The sequence below is a fragment of the Nuphar pumila genome, chromosome 12 (assembly GCF_984573655.1).
Source record: "Nuphar pumila chromosome 12, dmNupPumi1.hap1.1, whole genome shotgun sequence".
In the NCBI taxonomy this organism is placed as follows: domain Eukaryota; kingdom Viridiplantae; phylum Streptophyta; class Magnoliopsida; order Nymphaeales; family Nymphaeaceae; genus Nuphar; species Nuphar pumila.
This window is the reverse complement of record NC_143260.1, coordinates 38620179-38634848: the sequence shown is the minus strand read 5'-3', so window position 1 is coordinate 38634848 and position 14670 is coordinate 38620179. Positions and strand designations below refer to the sequence as shown.

The window sequence follows — 14670 nt, the reverse complement described above, 5'->3', positions numbered from 1 at the left end:
TGTAGTGTAAGGAGGAGTCCTTTGCGCTAGATCTGATCTTGGGGCCGGTTTGTATTAGGCGCAGCAAGAGGTGGAGGTTCATCTGGCGGACGTGGTTGCTTACTTCTTGGTGGTTTGTTTGGATGGCGTGAAACGATGCTCATTTTCGTCATATTCGAGTTAACATTCAAAACCTGATGCATAAAATCTTGGTAGATGTTTATGCGATCTTGCGTATGCATCTTAGTGATCTTCCACTCCCTCCTGCTGATACTACCTATCCTTTGTCGCAATCTGGGCAAGCGGCTCTGGCGTGAGCCCATTTTATCTGTCTAATGTTCTTTTCTCTTGTGCTTTCTTTATTTGTTTTGGCTTTTGTTCTTGTTCAGTTCATGGGTTCAACATTTTGTTGATCTTCATGAGTGGTAATGTTGAATTACTTTCGGCTCTCTCTCTCTCTCTTTTGTCTTCCTTTTTATTCTTTCACACCATAAGAGAGGAAAAATCGACCGTTTTGAGAACAAAATGATAAGGAGGAAATGGGTTGAGAGAGAGAGCACGACGAGATGAAGGGGACGTTAGGTTGGATCATTCAGAACCCTTTTCTCAGGAAAACTTGAGAAAGCGATTCTAATAACCTGAAATATCATTTTCAACCAAACATGAGATTTCAGTCACCCCCTTATTTCAAATCATTCTGAGTAGAAATCACGGCAACATGTGAGATTCTAAGATCGCGTGCCTCAACTCGACAGGATTTATAATCAGAATGATTTCAAATCACAGGTTGCCCACGGGTTGATTTCAGGTGAATGATCCAACCGAACGTCCTTAAAATCTCACGGGTTGCCTTCCGATTCTAAATCCCGTCGAGTTGAGCCATCCAAAAGTACCCTAAATTTCTCTCTATCTCCTTTTTTTTCTCTTTTTCTTATGTACTCCACTCTTGGCTCTTCCTTTTTTTTTCATTTTTTCTCTTCATCTCCCCCCTTTTACTTCCTTCCTACTCTCTCTCTCTCTCTCTCTAAGGAAATTAGAAGCGTGATCAGCACAAACAATAGAAGCGTGTCCATGTTTATCATGCACCCAACCCCCTCTAGCAACGTGATCATATAAGCGCTGACGTGGACTGTCTGACTTTTAAAAAAAAGCACAACTTTCTTGTGGCCCATGTGTTTTTCCAGAAATGTGGGCCCCACTAACTTTTTTTTTAAAGAAAAGCCCACTACCATTTACTCGAACTCTCATATACGACTCTCTCTCTCTCTCTCTCGACTTGAGAGAGCGCTTGTTCTATAAATATCTTAAAATATCTCTTATTATGAGAGAGAGAGAGAGAGAGAGAGAGAGAGAGAGCTCGTGCACATTACACTGCACAAGAGGCAGCACGAACGGTGCAACTTCTACAAACCTTGCTCTCTTCACATATCCAATGGCTGCCTCTCCCCTCAGAGGAGGTCACCGTAAACAGCCCGACGGCATTCCCTCCGACGACGACGCAATCGCAGACAACTTCATCCTCTTCCCTCAGTTCTGCTCCCCATCTCCCTCCACCCTCACCATATGGCGAAGGTCTCTGCTATTCAATGGCAAGGGCTACACCGTCTACGGTTCCGACGGGAGGGTCGTCTTCCGGGTCGACAACTACGCATCGGACCGCCCCCGGGAGACTCTCCTCATGGACTTCTCCGGAAACGTTCTCCTCACCATCCGGCCCAGCAAGGTACGTGCTGCACCAGATCACCTACTCACTCTCGTCTACCATAAGCCTTCCTTGATACATTAGATGTTCATCTGTTTTGCTACTGTTCCTGATCAATCTATTACCTTCTCCCCTTCTGATTCTACTCGAAGTTGGTATTGTTGAAATCATGCATAGTGATATCAATTCTTAAAAGAAAAGGGAGAGAGCGATCATGCTTAACTCATTGGATACTATAGAGGATCCAGCTTGGTAGTCCTGATAGTTGGTCTTTTAAGGCCAAAATCAGCCATCTCTTTCTTTGGTAGGGCCGGGACCATGTATCATATTATCATACTTGACTACTGTGCAGCATGGTAATAACGTGCTTGATCTGAGTACTATCCCACACATTTATCAATGTTGTCAGTATCGGTATCCGCTCTGAATCCTTTGGCCACCGATTCTGCTGTATCAGCCGATACCTATACTCAACTGAATCATTTTGTATCGGACCAAAAATAATAATAAATTATTATGTATCAATCATAACGTGACATGTGTTAAAACTATTAAAACAATGCTAAAATTATTTTTTTAATATTTTTTATATTTATAAAAATTAGCCGGTTTTATGGGTGAAGCGTATCGATTTTCTGTCCATACGATGTGTATCGCTGATACGCACCGATACTGATAACGTGCTTTTATGCATTGCATTATTGTGCTTGATTAATTTTATATGATTCTAGCTCAATTGCCAGAGCTATGGCTCCATAGAGTATTAATTACCGTACGTGTACTAGTCTCTTGCTAGTTATTAGTGGCGTTCATGAAGGCTCCAACTCTTCTGGTAGGGGCAAACTCATGAGCATGACCAAGTTGACAGGACATCATAAGTTCGAAGCCCATAAGTGCACATCCTTCGCTGCAAGGCTGAAGCTGGGTTTACTCCCTAGTCAAGTGGGGCCTGGTCGAATTGCGAGGCAGTTTTTCGTAGGAAAAAACTGAAGGTAGATTAGTCATTCAGAATGGCTCAAGGAATCACGCAACCTTCGCCCTTAAAAAAAAAAGTATAAAGGGGCCGTTTTTATCTAATGTGAAGACTTTGGAGTTCATGTGGGTCAAGTAAGGCAGGGCTGTCGTGGGGCTCCACCCAGGGTTTTTCTCACTTTGGCATAAAAAAAAAAACTTAAGTTCAGCAACTTAGTCACGTTCCATGTGATGTCAAACGCATCTCTGACTGGCGCTCTGTGTGGACCTCATCTGACCCTTTTAAGTGTCCTTTTGTGTTGGTACAAGGGCCAACTCAAAAATCTCTTTATATATATAGAGAGAGTAATGGATACGTGCTGAATGAGTATTTCATGTTTTTTTTTTTCATTTTTTTTTTAAATTCTGACTGTACATATATGATGTATGTACATGATTTAACAGGAATCAGCTCTTACACATGGGTGGGTTTTTATAAGATTTGAAAAATCAATTGTACAAAATCTTTATAAATTTTTGAGGCTTCAAATATCATTTTTTTTTCATTGAAAACACGTGATTCAGGTGTGAATTCCTCGTAAATCGACCATGCCCAACACATTTATGGGGCTGAACTGCAAAAAAAATATGAAAAGGGCAGAAAAAATCATTTATCAGAAAAAATATATATATATGGTGCAACCTAATCATATATATAAGTCTTTATAGCAAAGATAGGCAAATTAAGTGATTGTCTTTGTGTGTTTAACTATGATAATATTAAGTGAAAGCGGTTTGTCATAGAGTTCGTTATCATGTCGGAGCGATCCGCCAGAGGCCACCCTGATGCCGTTCATCCATGCGATCATTAACTGCTTCCAAAATACCAGCGGTTTGTCATAGAGTTCGTTATCATGGACAGAAGGATTCCAATCTGCGGTTGACAGGCACTCTTTGCTATAATATAAAATCTTAAAATATTCCTTGCATTAACCATCGATTGATTCTTTAATTATAAGATCACTTTTGTCGATTGAAATAATTTCGACAAAAAAAAAAAAAACTCTTCCCATCGTCACTCTTTCCTATTCATACCTGTCATCACCATGTGTTCCGAAAACAGTAAATTTTCAAAAATGACACCTAAATTATTACTGTAAGTTTTTGAAATGGTTCAATATTACATTTAAGTTTTGTCATGGTTAATTAAAAAGAAAAAGGTTTCCTTCTGTCAAGATTGCAATCAAATATTTGATTTTTTATCCTCAGAAAAATATTTTCAAGAATGCGCCAAGCCTTTTAGTAATAATAAGGAAACATGCCTAACTTGGCTTATCAAAAAAGAAAAAGATTTTGAAGGTATAGTGAATTTACCCTCAAAATTCAAGACAGAAGTTTGCTTAGGGGAGACAAATTTCAGATCCTTATTAAGGAAGGGAAGCACCCTTATTTGTAGTTTTTTGGGCAGATATTCCAAATATGTTTTCTACGTATATAAGATTTATCAGGATGATAGGTGGTTGGTTTTGAATGAATGACTGAGATTCGAATAAGGGTTAGTTGCCTCTTGGTTTAAGGAAAGAGGTTTTGAGAATGGATGGCTTTCTATTATGAATTTAGAAAGCAAAGGCGTGCAAAATGGCTGCAAAATTCACCCTCAAAACTCAACTTGGGATACTAATGGTAAGCTTGCTTCACAGTTACTGGCTTCGAAGAAGAGAAGACCGACTTAAAATTGATTGACATGGATTTGATTAATTGAGTATAATTTTAAGTGCATAGAATGACATATATTAGATGGCACTAATTTTTAGCACAATACCATAAATAACTGTGAATTAGAAAATATAACAAACATGGCCAATTTATTATTTTCTTAACAGTTTTGCTCTTTGGTTTGGTAGAAAGTCATGAAGTCTAATTTTTCCAGGTAACAGCTTGCATGGTGCCTATTTTTTTCAGGTGACTTAGACAAGTGATTTGACCAAAGTGCCAAATTTTTTAGGCGACAAATGAATAAAATCATCCAGAAAAATAATTGGCCAGATTTTTCATAATTTTCGTCATGAATTAGCCATGTTTGTCATATTTTTTTATCTCTGTGCAAAAAATGAGTGACATCTGAGTCTTTGTCAGTTTTAGGTGTGTTTTTAACAATTTCAAAATGAAAATTTTTGCTGCACTTTGAAAATTTCCCAATGAAAAATAAAGGATTATCGACCTTATAAGAAAATTGAGATTATATATTGGCCCTTTTTTCTTTCTAAAAGAAAAGTAATAAACAGGAATTATGCTTTATTAACTTATTAATGTACTAAATTGAACCTCTTAAGCTTTGTTGCTAGCATGCATAAGTGCCTCTTAGTGGTTCATCTGATCTATACTGATGAAACCTGCCATTTTTGTCTTTTAATAGAAACTGAGTATCTTAGAAAGATGGGAAGCTTTCAGAGGAGATTTATTTGGATTGGCTGGCAAAGCTAAACCACTGTTTACAGCCACCAAGGGTCTTGTTGGGAACTCAAGGTATAAGATCACAGTGAGTGGCACCCAAATGGACTATCTTATTGCTTGCACTCCTGGCCAAGGTTGCTACAAGATTTACCATCCAAACTCTCTCTCTAGCCCAGTAGCAGAGGTAATCGAACTTAGCATTCCTTACAAAGAGCATTCCTTACATGATATATGTCTTGTTTGTGGTACCATAATGATGGAAAATGGGTTTGTGCTAAACCTTATGCTAAATGGGTTATTTGGGCTTCTCCGGTGCTTTTTATGCGGTTCCGGCCCCATAAATGTGTTGGGCATCATCGATTTACTAAGAATCAACACCTGTAGTGTATCATGTGTTTTCAATGAAAAAAAATGATGTTTTGAGCCTCAAAAATTTATAAAGATTTTGAACCATTGATTTTTTAAACTTTATAAAATCCCACCCATGTGTTGGAATCAAATGCTTCAAGAGCTGATCCCTCTAAAATCAAGTATCACATCTAAAATAATAAAAAATGCCTAAAAAACCCATTTAGCACGCGGTTTAGCACCAAATGGGTTTAGCACGGACCCATTACTCCCATAATGATACTTCTAATTTCATGCATGTTTTGTTGTTAGTGGGACTATGAACCATATGTTGCACCAACAACTGCTTGGTCGCTGTGTCACAGGGACACACCAACTTATATACCCCTGTGTAGTGTCCCCTTGTATGCTATTCTTAATTAAAAACTACACAAGAGTCTGTGTCCCGTGTCATTTTTTGTCGTGTCCATGTGACATAGCTCGTTGCTCCAATACTGATAAGAGAAGTGCCACATGAGAAATAGAAAGAGGCCCTAGTTTTTATGGATTATACTTCTTTTTGTCTTTGAAATATACTAAGGTGGGGTGTTTGGATGATAGATCGCAAAACATGGTTTTCTTAAAACCTAGTTTCGAGTATGGTTTTTGAAAGACTCGGGAAACATGATTTTGCTGTTTGGATGACAGTACCACAGCTAACTTTGCTATCTGAAAACTATGGTTTATTAACCCGTTGTTCTAATATTTTCATCGAATTAACTTATAACAATTAATTGCAGTAATCATTAGTGTGTGATTACTAGGACTCGTAAACGAGCTTTATGAGAAGAGACGAGCTTGAAGTGATCAAGCTTGGCTCCTTCTTGTGGCAAGCCTAGCCGAGTTCGAGCTCATAACCAGCCCAAGTTAAACGAGCCAAATTCTAACCCCCTTGTTTACAGAAAAAATACTGTTTTCTAGCTGGAAGAAATAGAATTACAAAAAAAAAAAAATACATGTAAAATAGATTTCTTACTACTTAACTAGCTAATTCGAGTCAAGCTGAGCTGAATTCCAATTGTTCATATTCAGCTTGCCAAGCCTATTTTACGAGTTTGAACGAGCTCTTTACAAGTTGAACATGAGCCGAGCCACGAGCGACTTGGCTTGTTTCCCAGCCCTATTGATAACGCGCTTAAACGAAAGATAAATGGTTGTTTATCTGTAATTGACAGGTTAATCAAAAGTGCGTGAACATTCCAAAAGTGGCATTGGGCAAAGACGTGCTCAGTTTGTGTGTGCAACCAGGAATTGATCAAGCAATTGTCATGGGGCTCGTCATCATCAATCACGCAATGAAATGATCCATATCACTTGACCAACAAGAAGTCTCTCTCTTTTTCTTACACTCTAATCCATGGTCAAATTCTAACAATATGTAAATGAAGTAATAAGAGTTTCATTCATGACTTTCTTTTATGACAAAAAAGACCAACCAGAATTTTTTGTTAACAACCGATCCTTCTTGATACTTTATTTCTGACGGGCAAATAAGACTAGGATGGCTCCTGCAGGCAAGGATTACAGGTAGGGGTGTCAACAGGTCTGGTTGACCCAGAACCGACCCGGACCAAATAGGGTCCGGGTATGGTGAGAAATAAGAAACCCTGATTAAGATTCAGGTCCAGACCCAAAGGTTCAATTAATACATGGATCCGGGTATAGTTTGTGAAATTTTATACCAGACCCAGACCCAACCCGAGTTCCGATTACGACCCATAATTTTTCAATGTAAAAATGATAAAAATGTTATTTTATCGGGTCTGGTTCATGTAGTTCGTATTGGATCTGGGTATGGTTTCTCTTGTAATAGACCTGATTAGACCCTGGGTCCTGACCCAATACCATACCCGAAAATCTGGTCCAAGTGTAGTTTCACCTATGTCGAACCAAACCCGACCCGTTGACACCCTTAATTACAGGGCATGCATGGTGAACTATGTCACAGGGATTCTTGAACTTTCGTGTCCCCTTATATACTATTAGAAGAATTTGCACAAAACACCGTGCCCCACGTTCTTTTGGGAGTGTCCATGTGACATAGATGATATATATCACCCTTTATGATGATTTGTGGTCTCTTTAACCTCTGAAACCTGGGTTGCGAAATTTAATATCTACAAAGTTGATTTGGGGTCTTATTTATAAGAGCATAGAAAGTTGAATTGAGATCAAGTGAAATGTGATTGCACACTTTAAAGTGTGTTGCTGCACCTTAGCACCCACCATTTGCTGTTGGGACCCACAGATGATAGGCTGTATCTCCGCAGCACACTAAAAGTATGCAATTACAATGCACCTAATTCTCTCTTTAGAAGGTAAAGGCATTTTAGGCACTAAAACCCAAAAGTTATGATCACAAAGGCTGTGTTTGAATGCCTTAGTTCTAAAATATGAGGAATAGGATTTGAGAGACAATGATCTATGGGTTCAAAGATCCATGTATTTTTATGAAAATATGAATCTTAGATCCTTAAAAAGTTAAGATCTGACATACAATGTTTGAATGGCCATGCATCTAGGTATGGACCAGAGTTGTCACTCGAGGAAGCAGGAGCGGGAAGCGGAAGCGAGAAGCGAGGTACTTTTAAAATTTTAAGAAGCGAGAAGCGCGGGACGACTTAGGAGCAAACTGGGAAGCGACCTAGGAAGCGTCTCGGAAGCGAACACAAAGCATTGCTTATATACATAAATGTAAGCACATTAATATATACTAGCAAAAAATGAAAGTTGAAAATTGAAATCATGTTATCAGTCAAAGGTAAAATCTATTTACCCAAATTATCAAACAAGAAACAGATCCATTAGGATGTTATAGATTACAAAAATCACACGTTAATTCCTGGATAAAAGACATAAAAGAAAATAGACACAATATTGATCGTGAAAGTATAACATACATTAGTATGTTTTGCATTATAGCACTATTCTGACAGTATAAACTGAGTGGCTCTGATGCAACGAGTTGATAGAAAGAGTAAAGAAGTAAACTGTGCAAAAATTAGAAGAAAATCCTATTGACTTGTAAAGCTTATTTGCAGATTCTGCAGTGTAAAGTAAATCCATTGAACCAGTCGATACGAGCAGTTGGTGCTTCCAGAAGCCCTTGGAGACAACCCATTTTTCTTACCAAAAATCTGATGGATCTAAATCGAATTACATAAAAACCCCAAAAATCGATGTTGGGAACCACCAAACGAAGCAGTGTAACCCGCCCCCTTAACAGAGGAAATGAAACCCTCTTGAAAGGGAATAAAGAAGGAGATTAGGGAGGAAGAGAGAGCGACAACCAGAGTCTGGTATGTCTGCGTAGAGGAACAAACGACATTCAAGGATGGTGAACTCCCTTGACGGAGCGTGAGCTGTTGGAAAACCTCTATTCTTCGGTTTCCCCCTCTTTCTCTTTTGAAAACTCATGGAAGGCAGCAAAATCAGGAGTGTGAGTTGCAGTGAGGATGCAAGCTACATTTTGGTGGCAACTCTATCGCCTACATTTCCTGTTTAGTCCTATGAAATTGCATGCTACTTTCGAGTTACGTGAGATGGAGATACGTGATGGAGAGAGGAGATGGAGATACGTGAGATAGAGAGAAGAGATGGACAAATGGGTACGTAGTACGTACTTGAATGGATTCATCATCGGTCGGTGGAAGTCGTCGGACGTCGGTGCAGGTCACCGGATTTTGGATTTCGTCGATCGGTTGACAGAGAGAGGAGAGAAGGGAGAAGGAGACTCAGATTCAGCAGAGGCGTAAAAAAAAACCCTAACCCCTTTCGAGTATTGTTTTCATGGGTTTTTAAAAATCTCTTTTTTGCCCTTACTAAAAAAACTCCTCTTTTAAATTTTTTTGAAAAAAAACTTAAAAAAAAAAGATAAAACAGTAAATCTCACCTTGCAGTGCCCCTTTAATGGGGTGTGTGTACCCCTTTAAAGGGGTATGTGTACCCTATTAAAGAGATATGTGTACCCCATTAAAGGGATATGCATACCCCATTAATGGGGTATGCACTTCCCAAAATAAATGCATGCTTCCCTATGCATTTCGAAAGCACTGTGTTTCGTGCTTCCGAAGCACGTATCGGGGAATCACGCTTTCCCTACTAGACATGCGCTTCCGGTAACTCTGGTATGGACCCCACACCACATCAGTAGCTCCTCACAAAATTTTAGATATTCAAATCTGAGATCCAAGGCTCTCAAATAGTCAAATTCATTCTAAGGGCTGGTTTGTTTAATTCTTATACATAGGGATAGCAGGGCAGGGGACAAAGTCTCCACCCCATCCCCGTTTCAAAATTTTGCCCTCCATCCTTGCCTCCATTCATACACAAGTTTTGATTTTAGCTTTCATCTCTAGTCCATGTCCTCCATCTCCAATCCAAACGAGGTGAGGCGGGGTGGAGCCCCATTTTCTCGATCCTTCCATCATTGCCGCCTTCTACCGTTAAAGGAAGGAGAGGAGAGAAATGAGAGCTCACACTGCTCGTTAGAGGAAGGAGAGGAAGAAGAGATGAGAGATTCGAGAAAAGATTTTATGTTAAAGTTAGAAATATATATATATATATATATAAGATTTTATAATATGTATAAGGGTATAATAGTAATTTTCTTATAAAGATCGATCATGGGGCTGGGCTGGGTGAGGCGAGGGTAAAAGTAAGTCCACCCCGGCCCGGTCCACTGCCATCCTTACCTATAGAAAGAAAAGGCCTTTCATGGGAATGAAAACAAATTTCAAAAAAATCTTGCAAGCTCAGCCTTCCCATAAAAAGGGGAGGTACGAAGGATTTGCACATGAAAAATAGTAGGTGGTGAAAAAAATTAAAGACTACTTTTGCCAGTATAGCACTTTCTTACCATAATGCCTAGATATTTGTTTCACTCGTGATGAGAAAGGAAGGGCAAGGGATGACAGTTCAACATTTTCTTATGAAAAGTACATATATCAAACAGAAACATTTTTCAAGAAGACAAGTTGGGCCACTAAAGACAAGGTGGTCTTGGGGCCCCACCAAGGGTTTTCCTCGCTTCAGCGAGGGTTCCTCATCATAAAAAAAAACCTTCATCCACTCTTGCAAGACAGCCATTTGGGTTCCTCTTAATAAGAACATCTCATCCAATACATCAGTAGTTCCTACGCGTGGTCTAGTGTCCCGTGCGAACAGGCAGACACTTATAAAGTGTTCACCCCTTTCAAAAGGGGGGAGAACTGTAGGCATGGATGCCCCCTTTTTAATAGAGGGGGTACGTGTCACCCCAATGTTGTGCCAAACATTTTATTAGTGTTCAGCTCCAAACACTGGATCCGCTTCAATCAGTCCACAACAATTTTTTTAGACACCTTGCTCATAATTTAAATGAAGTGAGCATGAGAAGCAATGCACAAAAAATTGAAGCGGGAAGAAGTATTTACAAAATGACTTAACATGTGATCCATGAGAGAAGTGAATAAGAAGTAAAAAAAAAGTAGATAGAGCATGTGCTTTTACTTAAATGTATTTTTAAAACCTTTAATAATATAAATACAGTCTTTTTATATATATATATATATATATATATATATATATATATATATATATATATATATATATATATATATATATATATATATATAGGGTAATTGAAACATGTTTACCAACCAAATATGTTTTCTGGTATGAACCAAGATTTTCATAAGCTTTTTTACTTTTTTTTCGAAAATTTCACTGTGTGGATGTAATCTAGATGCTTGGTTTTATAGAAATAGACTCTTGGATCATTCAATTATAATGAATAAGAATGATCTTTTAAGGATTGAAAATCAATGGCTTAGAATTTTCATAAATATTCAAGCATAAAAAATTGCATTTCTTGATCTGATTACAATGATCCAACAATCATAATAAATAGATCATGCCGAACCCATCTGCGGGATTAAATTTGCAAAAAAAAATTATGAAAATTATAATTCATACCAGCAAACATATTTGGTTGATAAACATATTTCAGTTTCCCTATATAAATAGAGAAAGAGAGTAATTAATGGGTAGGTGACTAATGCTTTTTTATGCTTACCGCGTGCCTACCAAGCTTTGGAAAGATTGTTTCTATTTTTTCTAAAATCTGACTATACGGATGGGATATAAATGCTTGATTTTGTGGGAATCAACTTTTGGATCATCTGTCCAACACAAGTTAGGTTTTTATATGATTCTAAAATAATCTGTTTACAATTTTTAAAAATATTCAATGCTTAAAAAATTAATTTTTTCTCAAAAAAGCATGATCAAAGTGTGATTTCCTAGCAAATCGATCATGCATAACACATCCGACAGGGTCAGATTTTTGAAAAACAGTTTGAAAACCCTAATTCAAGCTCGGTAGGCATGCCGTAGGCACAAAAAGTGTCAGGCACCTCTCTCTCTCTCTCTCTCTCTCTCTATATATATATATATATATATATATATATATATATATATATATATATATATATATATATATATATATATATATATATATATATATATATATAAGATTTCCATTCTCAAGAAGCTAGTTGCTCATAAAGCTTTTGAAGTGTGATGTAAGCATGTCATTCTATGCTTCAAAAACAGGCTTCTTGAGAAGCAAACTTTTTGAACTTTTAACATGATCCAACTGACTGACCGACAACCCAGCTGAACCAATTCAACTCATTCATTATTGAGAATCTTGCAATCCTATATCTTTGATGTTTAGTTGTAAATACCACCAACTTACCACAGAAAGTCCACTCTCCTTTCATCATCTATCACCTCATATATCGTATAATTAGAAGAAAAGTGCAACCCTCCAATCCACTTTCAAAAAGTTCTCCAGGGAAGAATTCCATGGAGCAACTCTTATTGTATTTTTTGACAATCAGGAAACCAACGGTGTCTCCAATCACAAACTTGAAACAAAACTAAGTGAGCTGCAATATAAGATATTTTTGTTTTCTTGATAACAAGGAAAAACTACTACTCTGGTTTGGAAATCTCCTTGCTGCAGGCCAAGAGATGCCATATTGTGTCGGTATCTAGGGCTGGTAACGAGTTGAACGAAACGAGCTTGAGGTGTTCAAGCTTAGCTCGTTTATGTGGCAAGCCAAGCAGAGTTCGAGCTCATAATAAGACTGAGTTAAACGAGCTGAGTTTGAGTTGGCTTGTTTGTAGAAAAGATACATTGATTCTGCGCCGGAAGAAATAGAATTACAAAAAAATACATGTAGAATCTGTATAATATATTTCTTACTACCTAACGAGCTTATACGAGTGGAGCCGATCTGATCGGAGTATCTATTGTTCATATGCCCAACCCAGTATTCACTACATAAAACTCCACGAGTGTTCTCTCTATCCACCGGGAATAGTTTTCTGTTGTCTTCAGCCTTCTGTCAAGGGATGCACACCACGGGTATCAAACTCTACAATTTTACCATGAAATTTCATAATTCATATATCCAAACTGTGTGCCCATCGATTTTTAACTCTGCATTTATTGCCCAATTAAATCAAGTTACTGTTCTATATTGCTATCTTTATATAAATGTTCATGTCATTAGCTTTTTCAACTTTATTACTATCCCATTTAATCAAGGGACTGTAGCATGTTCTCATCTTTACATAAACTTTCATATTCTAATGAGAATATATCTCTTTGACCAACTTTCATTGCACTTTTCAAAAGTTGCAGGTATTATGTTAAATTAGCTAGAAAATCGATGCATATGGACATCACTAAGATCTTGTACAGTTGCTACTTCCCCAAGTAGATTTTTGTCCTCCTATTCTGCTTTTATTAACAAAGGAAGAAAAAGATGGTTGGATGATGCATCATGTCATGTAGTCTTGATGATGTACATGCCGTGTAAGGCTTTTCAACCCCGAAGTTGGATAAAGTTTTCCTCATTAGACCATGTGAAAAATGAGCCAGATGTGTTCATATCAGGGTTACCGAAAACTCTACTTGCACGCGGGGAACCCATTTTCTGATAAACTGTTTTCGAAATCAGAAACCTAGCATTTTCAAAACTTTTTAGAAACTTCTAAAAATGCATGAGAAACCTGTTTCCTAGAACATGATAAACTCGTTTCACATCACATGGGAAACCTACTTTGTATGAGAAACTCATTTCTCTTATTTGCAAAACATGTTTTAGGTACAGTTGTTGCACGCATAGTCACAAACGTTTTTATTGGCAATTTCTCGTTTTTCAAAAACTTGTGAGAAATTGAAAAAAAAACCATAAATCTCATGTTTTTTCGGCAAAATCTTGGCTATTAAAAAAATAATTTAAAAATATATAAATTATTTTTTATAAGAAAATATTAATAAAATTTATTTTAAAATAAAAATACATGTTTTTTTTGCGATTAATAGCTGTTTAAAATGTAAATATTGCGTTTAAATCACGGTATTTATGTTTTTTCATAAATCTCACGATATTTTGTAAATCTCGTGAGAAATTGCCGTTTTAAACTTTCAGGCAATTTTTCGCGATATTATCGCAAGATTTTCATAAATCTCGCGATATTTGTCACACTGGTTGCACGTTTCTCTTAAACAAGAAACTTTTATATGCCTAATCCTACAATGAGTGTTTTTATATCTAAAAAAAATGTCTGGCATGTAAACATCTTCGATCATGGTGATGTTCCGATTTACGGAATTGCTTGCTTGTGGCCTATCTGATATCGAGCTCCGAGAATACCAACCATGTTGTCCCATGTCATGTTGTTGGGCCCCACAAGAAACTGGCCAATAACCAGTTAAAATTAGTGGCACCCAGTTTGAATAAGACACGCGTTGCTGTGGTAAACAGGAGGATCACTTTTTTCTTTTTTTGCATTGCACCAAACAGCTTCTCTTGAAAAAGTGTCCAGTTCCGTAATGTTTGTGTCTCAGGCAAAAGGACATGGAGAAAATAGTATCAGAGACTATATGGGTATGGACTGGCACATGTTTTTTTCTTTTTTTGATAAGTATGATATGGTGACATGGATATTTTAATATTTTTATTTCAATAAAAACTGTTCTAAAGGGCGGAAATTCCTGTTAAGCCAGTCCGGCATTTTAACATGTAAAAATGCAGCTATATTAAAATGTTGTTAAAAAGCACCGGCACCATTAATATAAGTCACTAGAATATGAGAACTGGAAAGATGAGAACTAACGTGTGAGCTACGATTTTCATGGA

The 14670-nt window shown here is 37.4% G+C and overlaps 1 protein-coding gene across 2 annotated transcripts; it reads left to right on the top strand.

Annotated features, from left to right (window-relative positions):
- Positions 1-1354: 1354 nt before the first annotated feature.
- On the top strand, positions 1355-13283 carry LOC149820771 (protein LURP-one-related 8-like). Of its 2 annotated transcripts, none has more exons than XM_089983308.1 (3): positions 1355-1702; positions 5049-5270; positions 13161-13283. In XM_089983308.1, exons 1-3 carry the CDS (start codon positions 1412-1414, stop codon positions 13176-13178), a joined length of 531 nt encoding a protein of 176 aa, XP_089839434.1. In that variant the 5' UTR covers positions 1355-1411; the 3' UTR covers positions 13179-13283. The 2 variants fall into 2 exon arrangements, with proteins under 2 accessions (XP_089839434.1, XP_089839433.1); XM_089983307.1 differs by lacking the exon at positions 13161-13283 and adding an exon at positions 6649-6834.
- The last annotated feature ends 1387 nt before the right edge of the window (positions 13284-14670 follow it).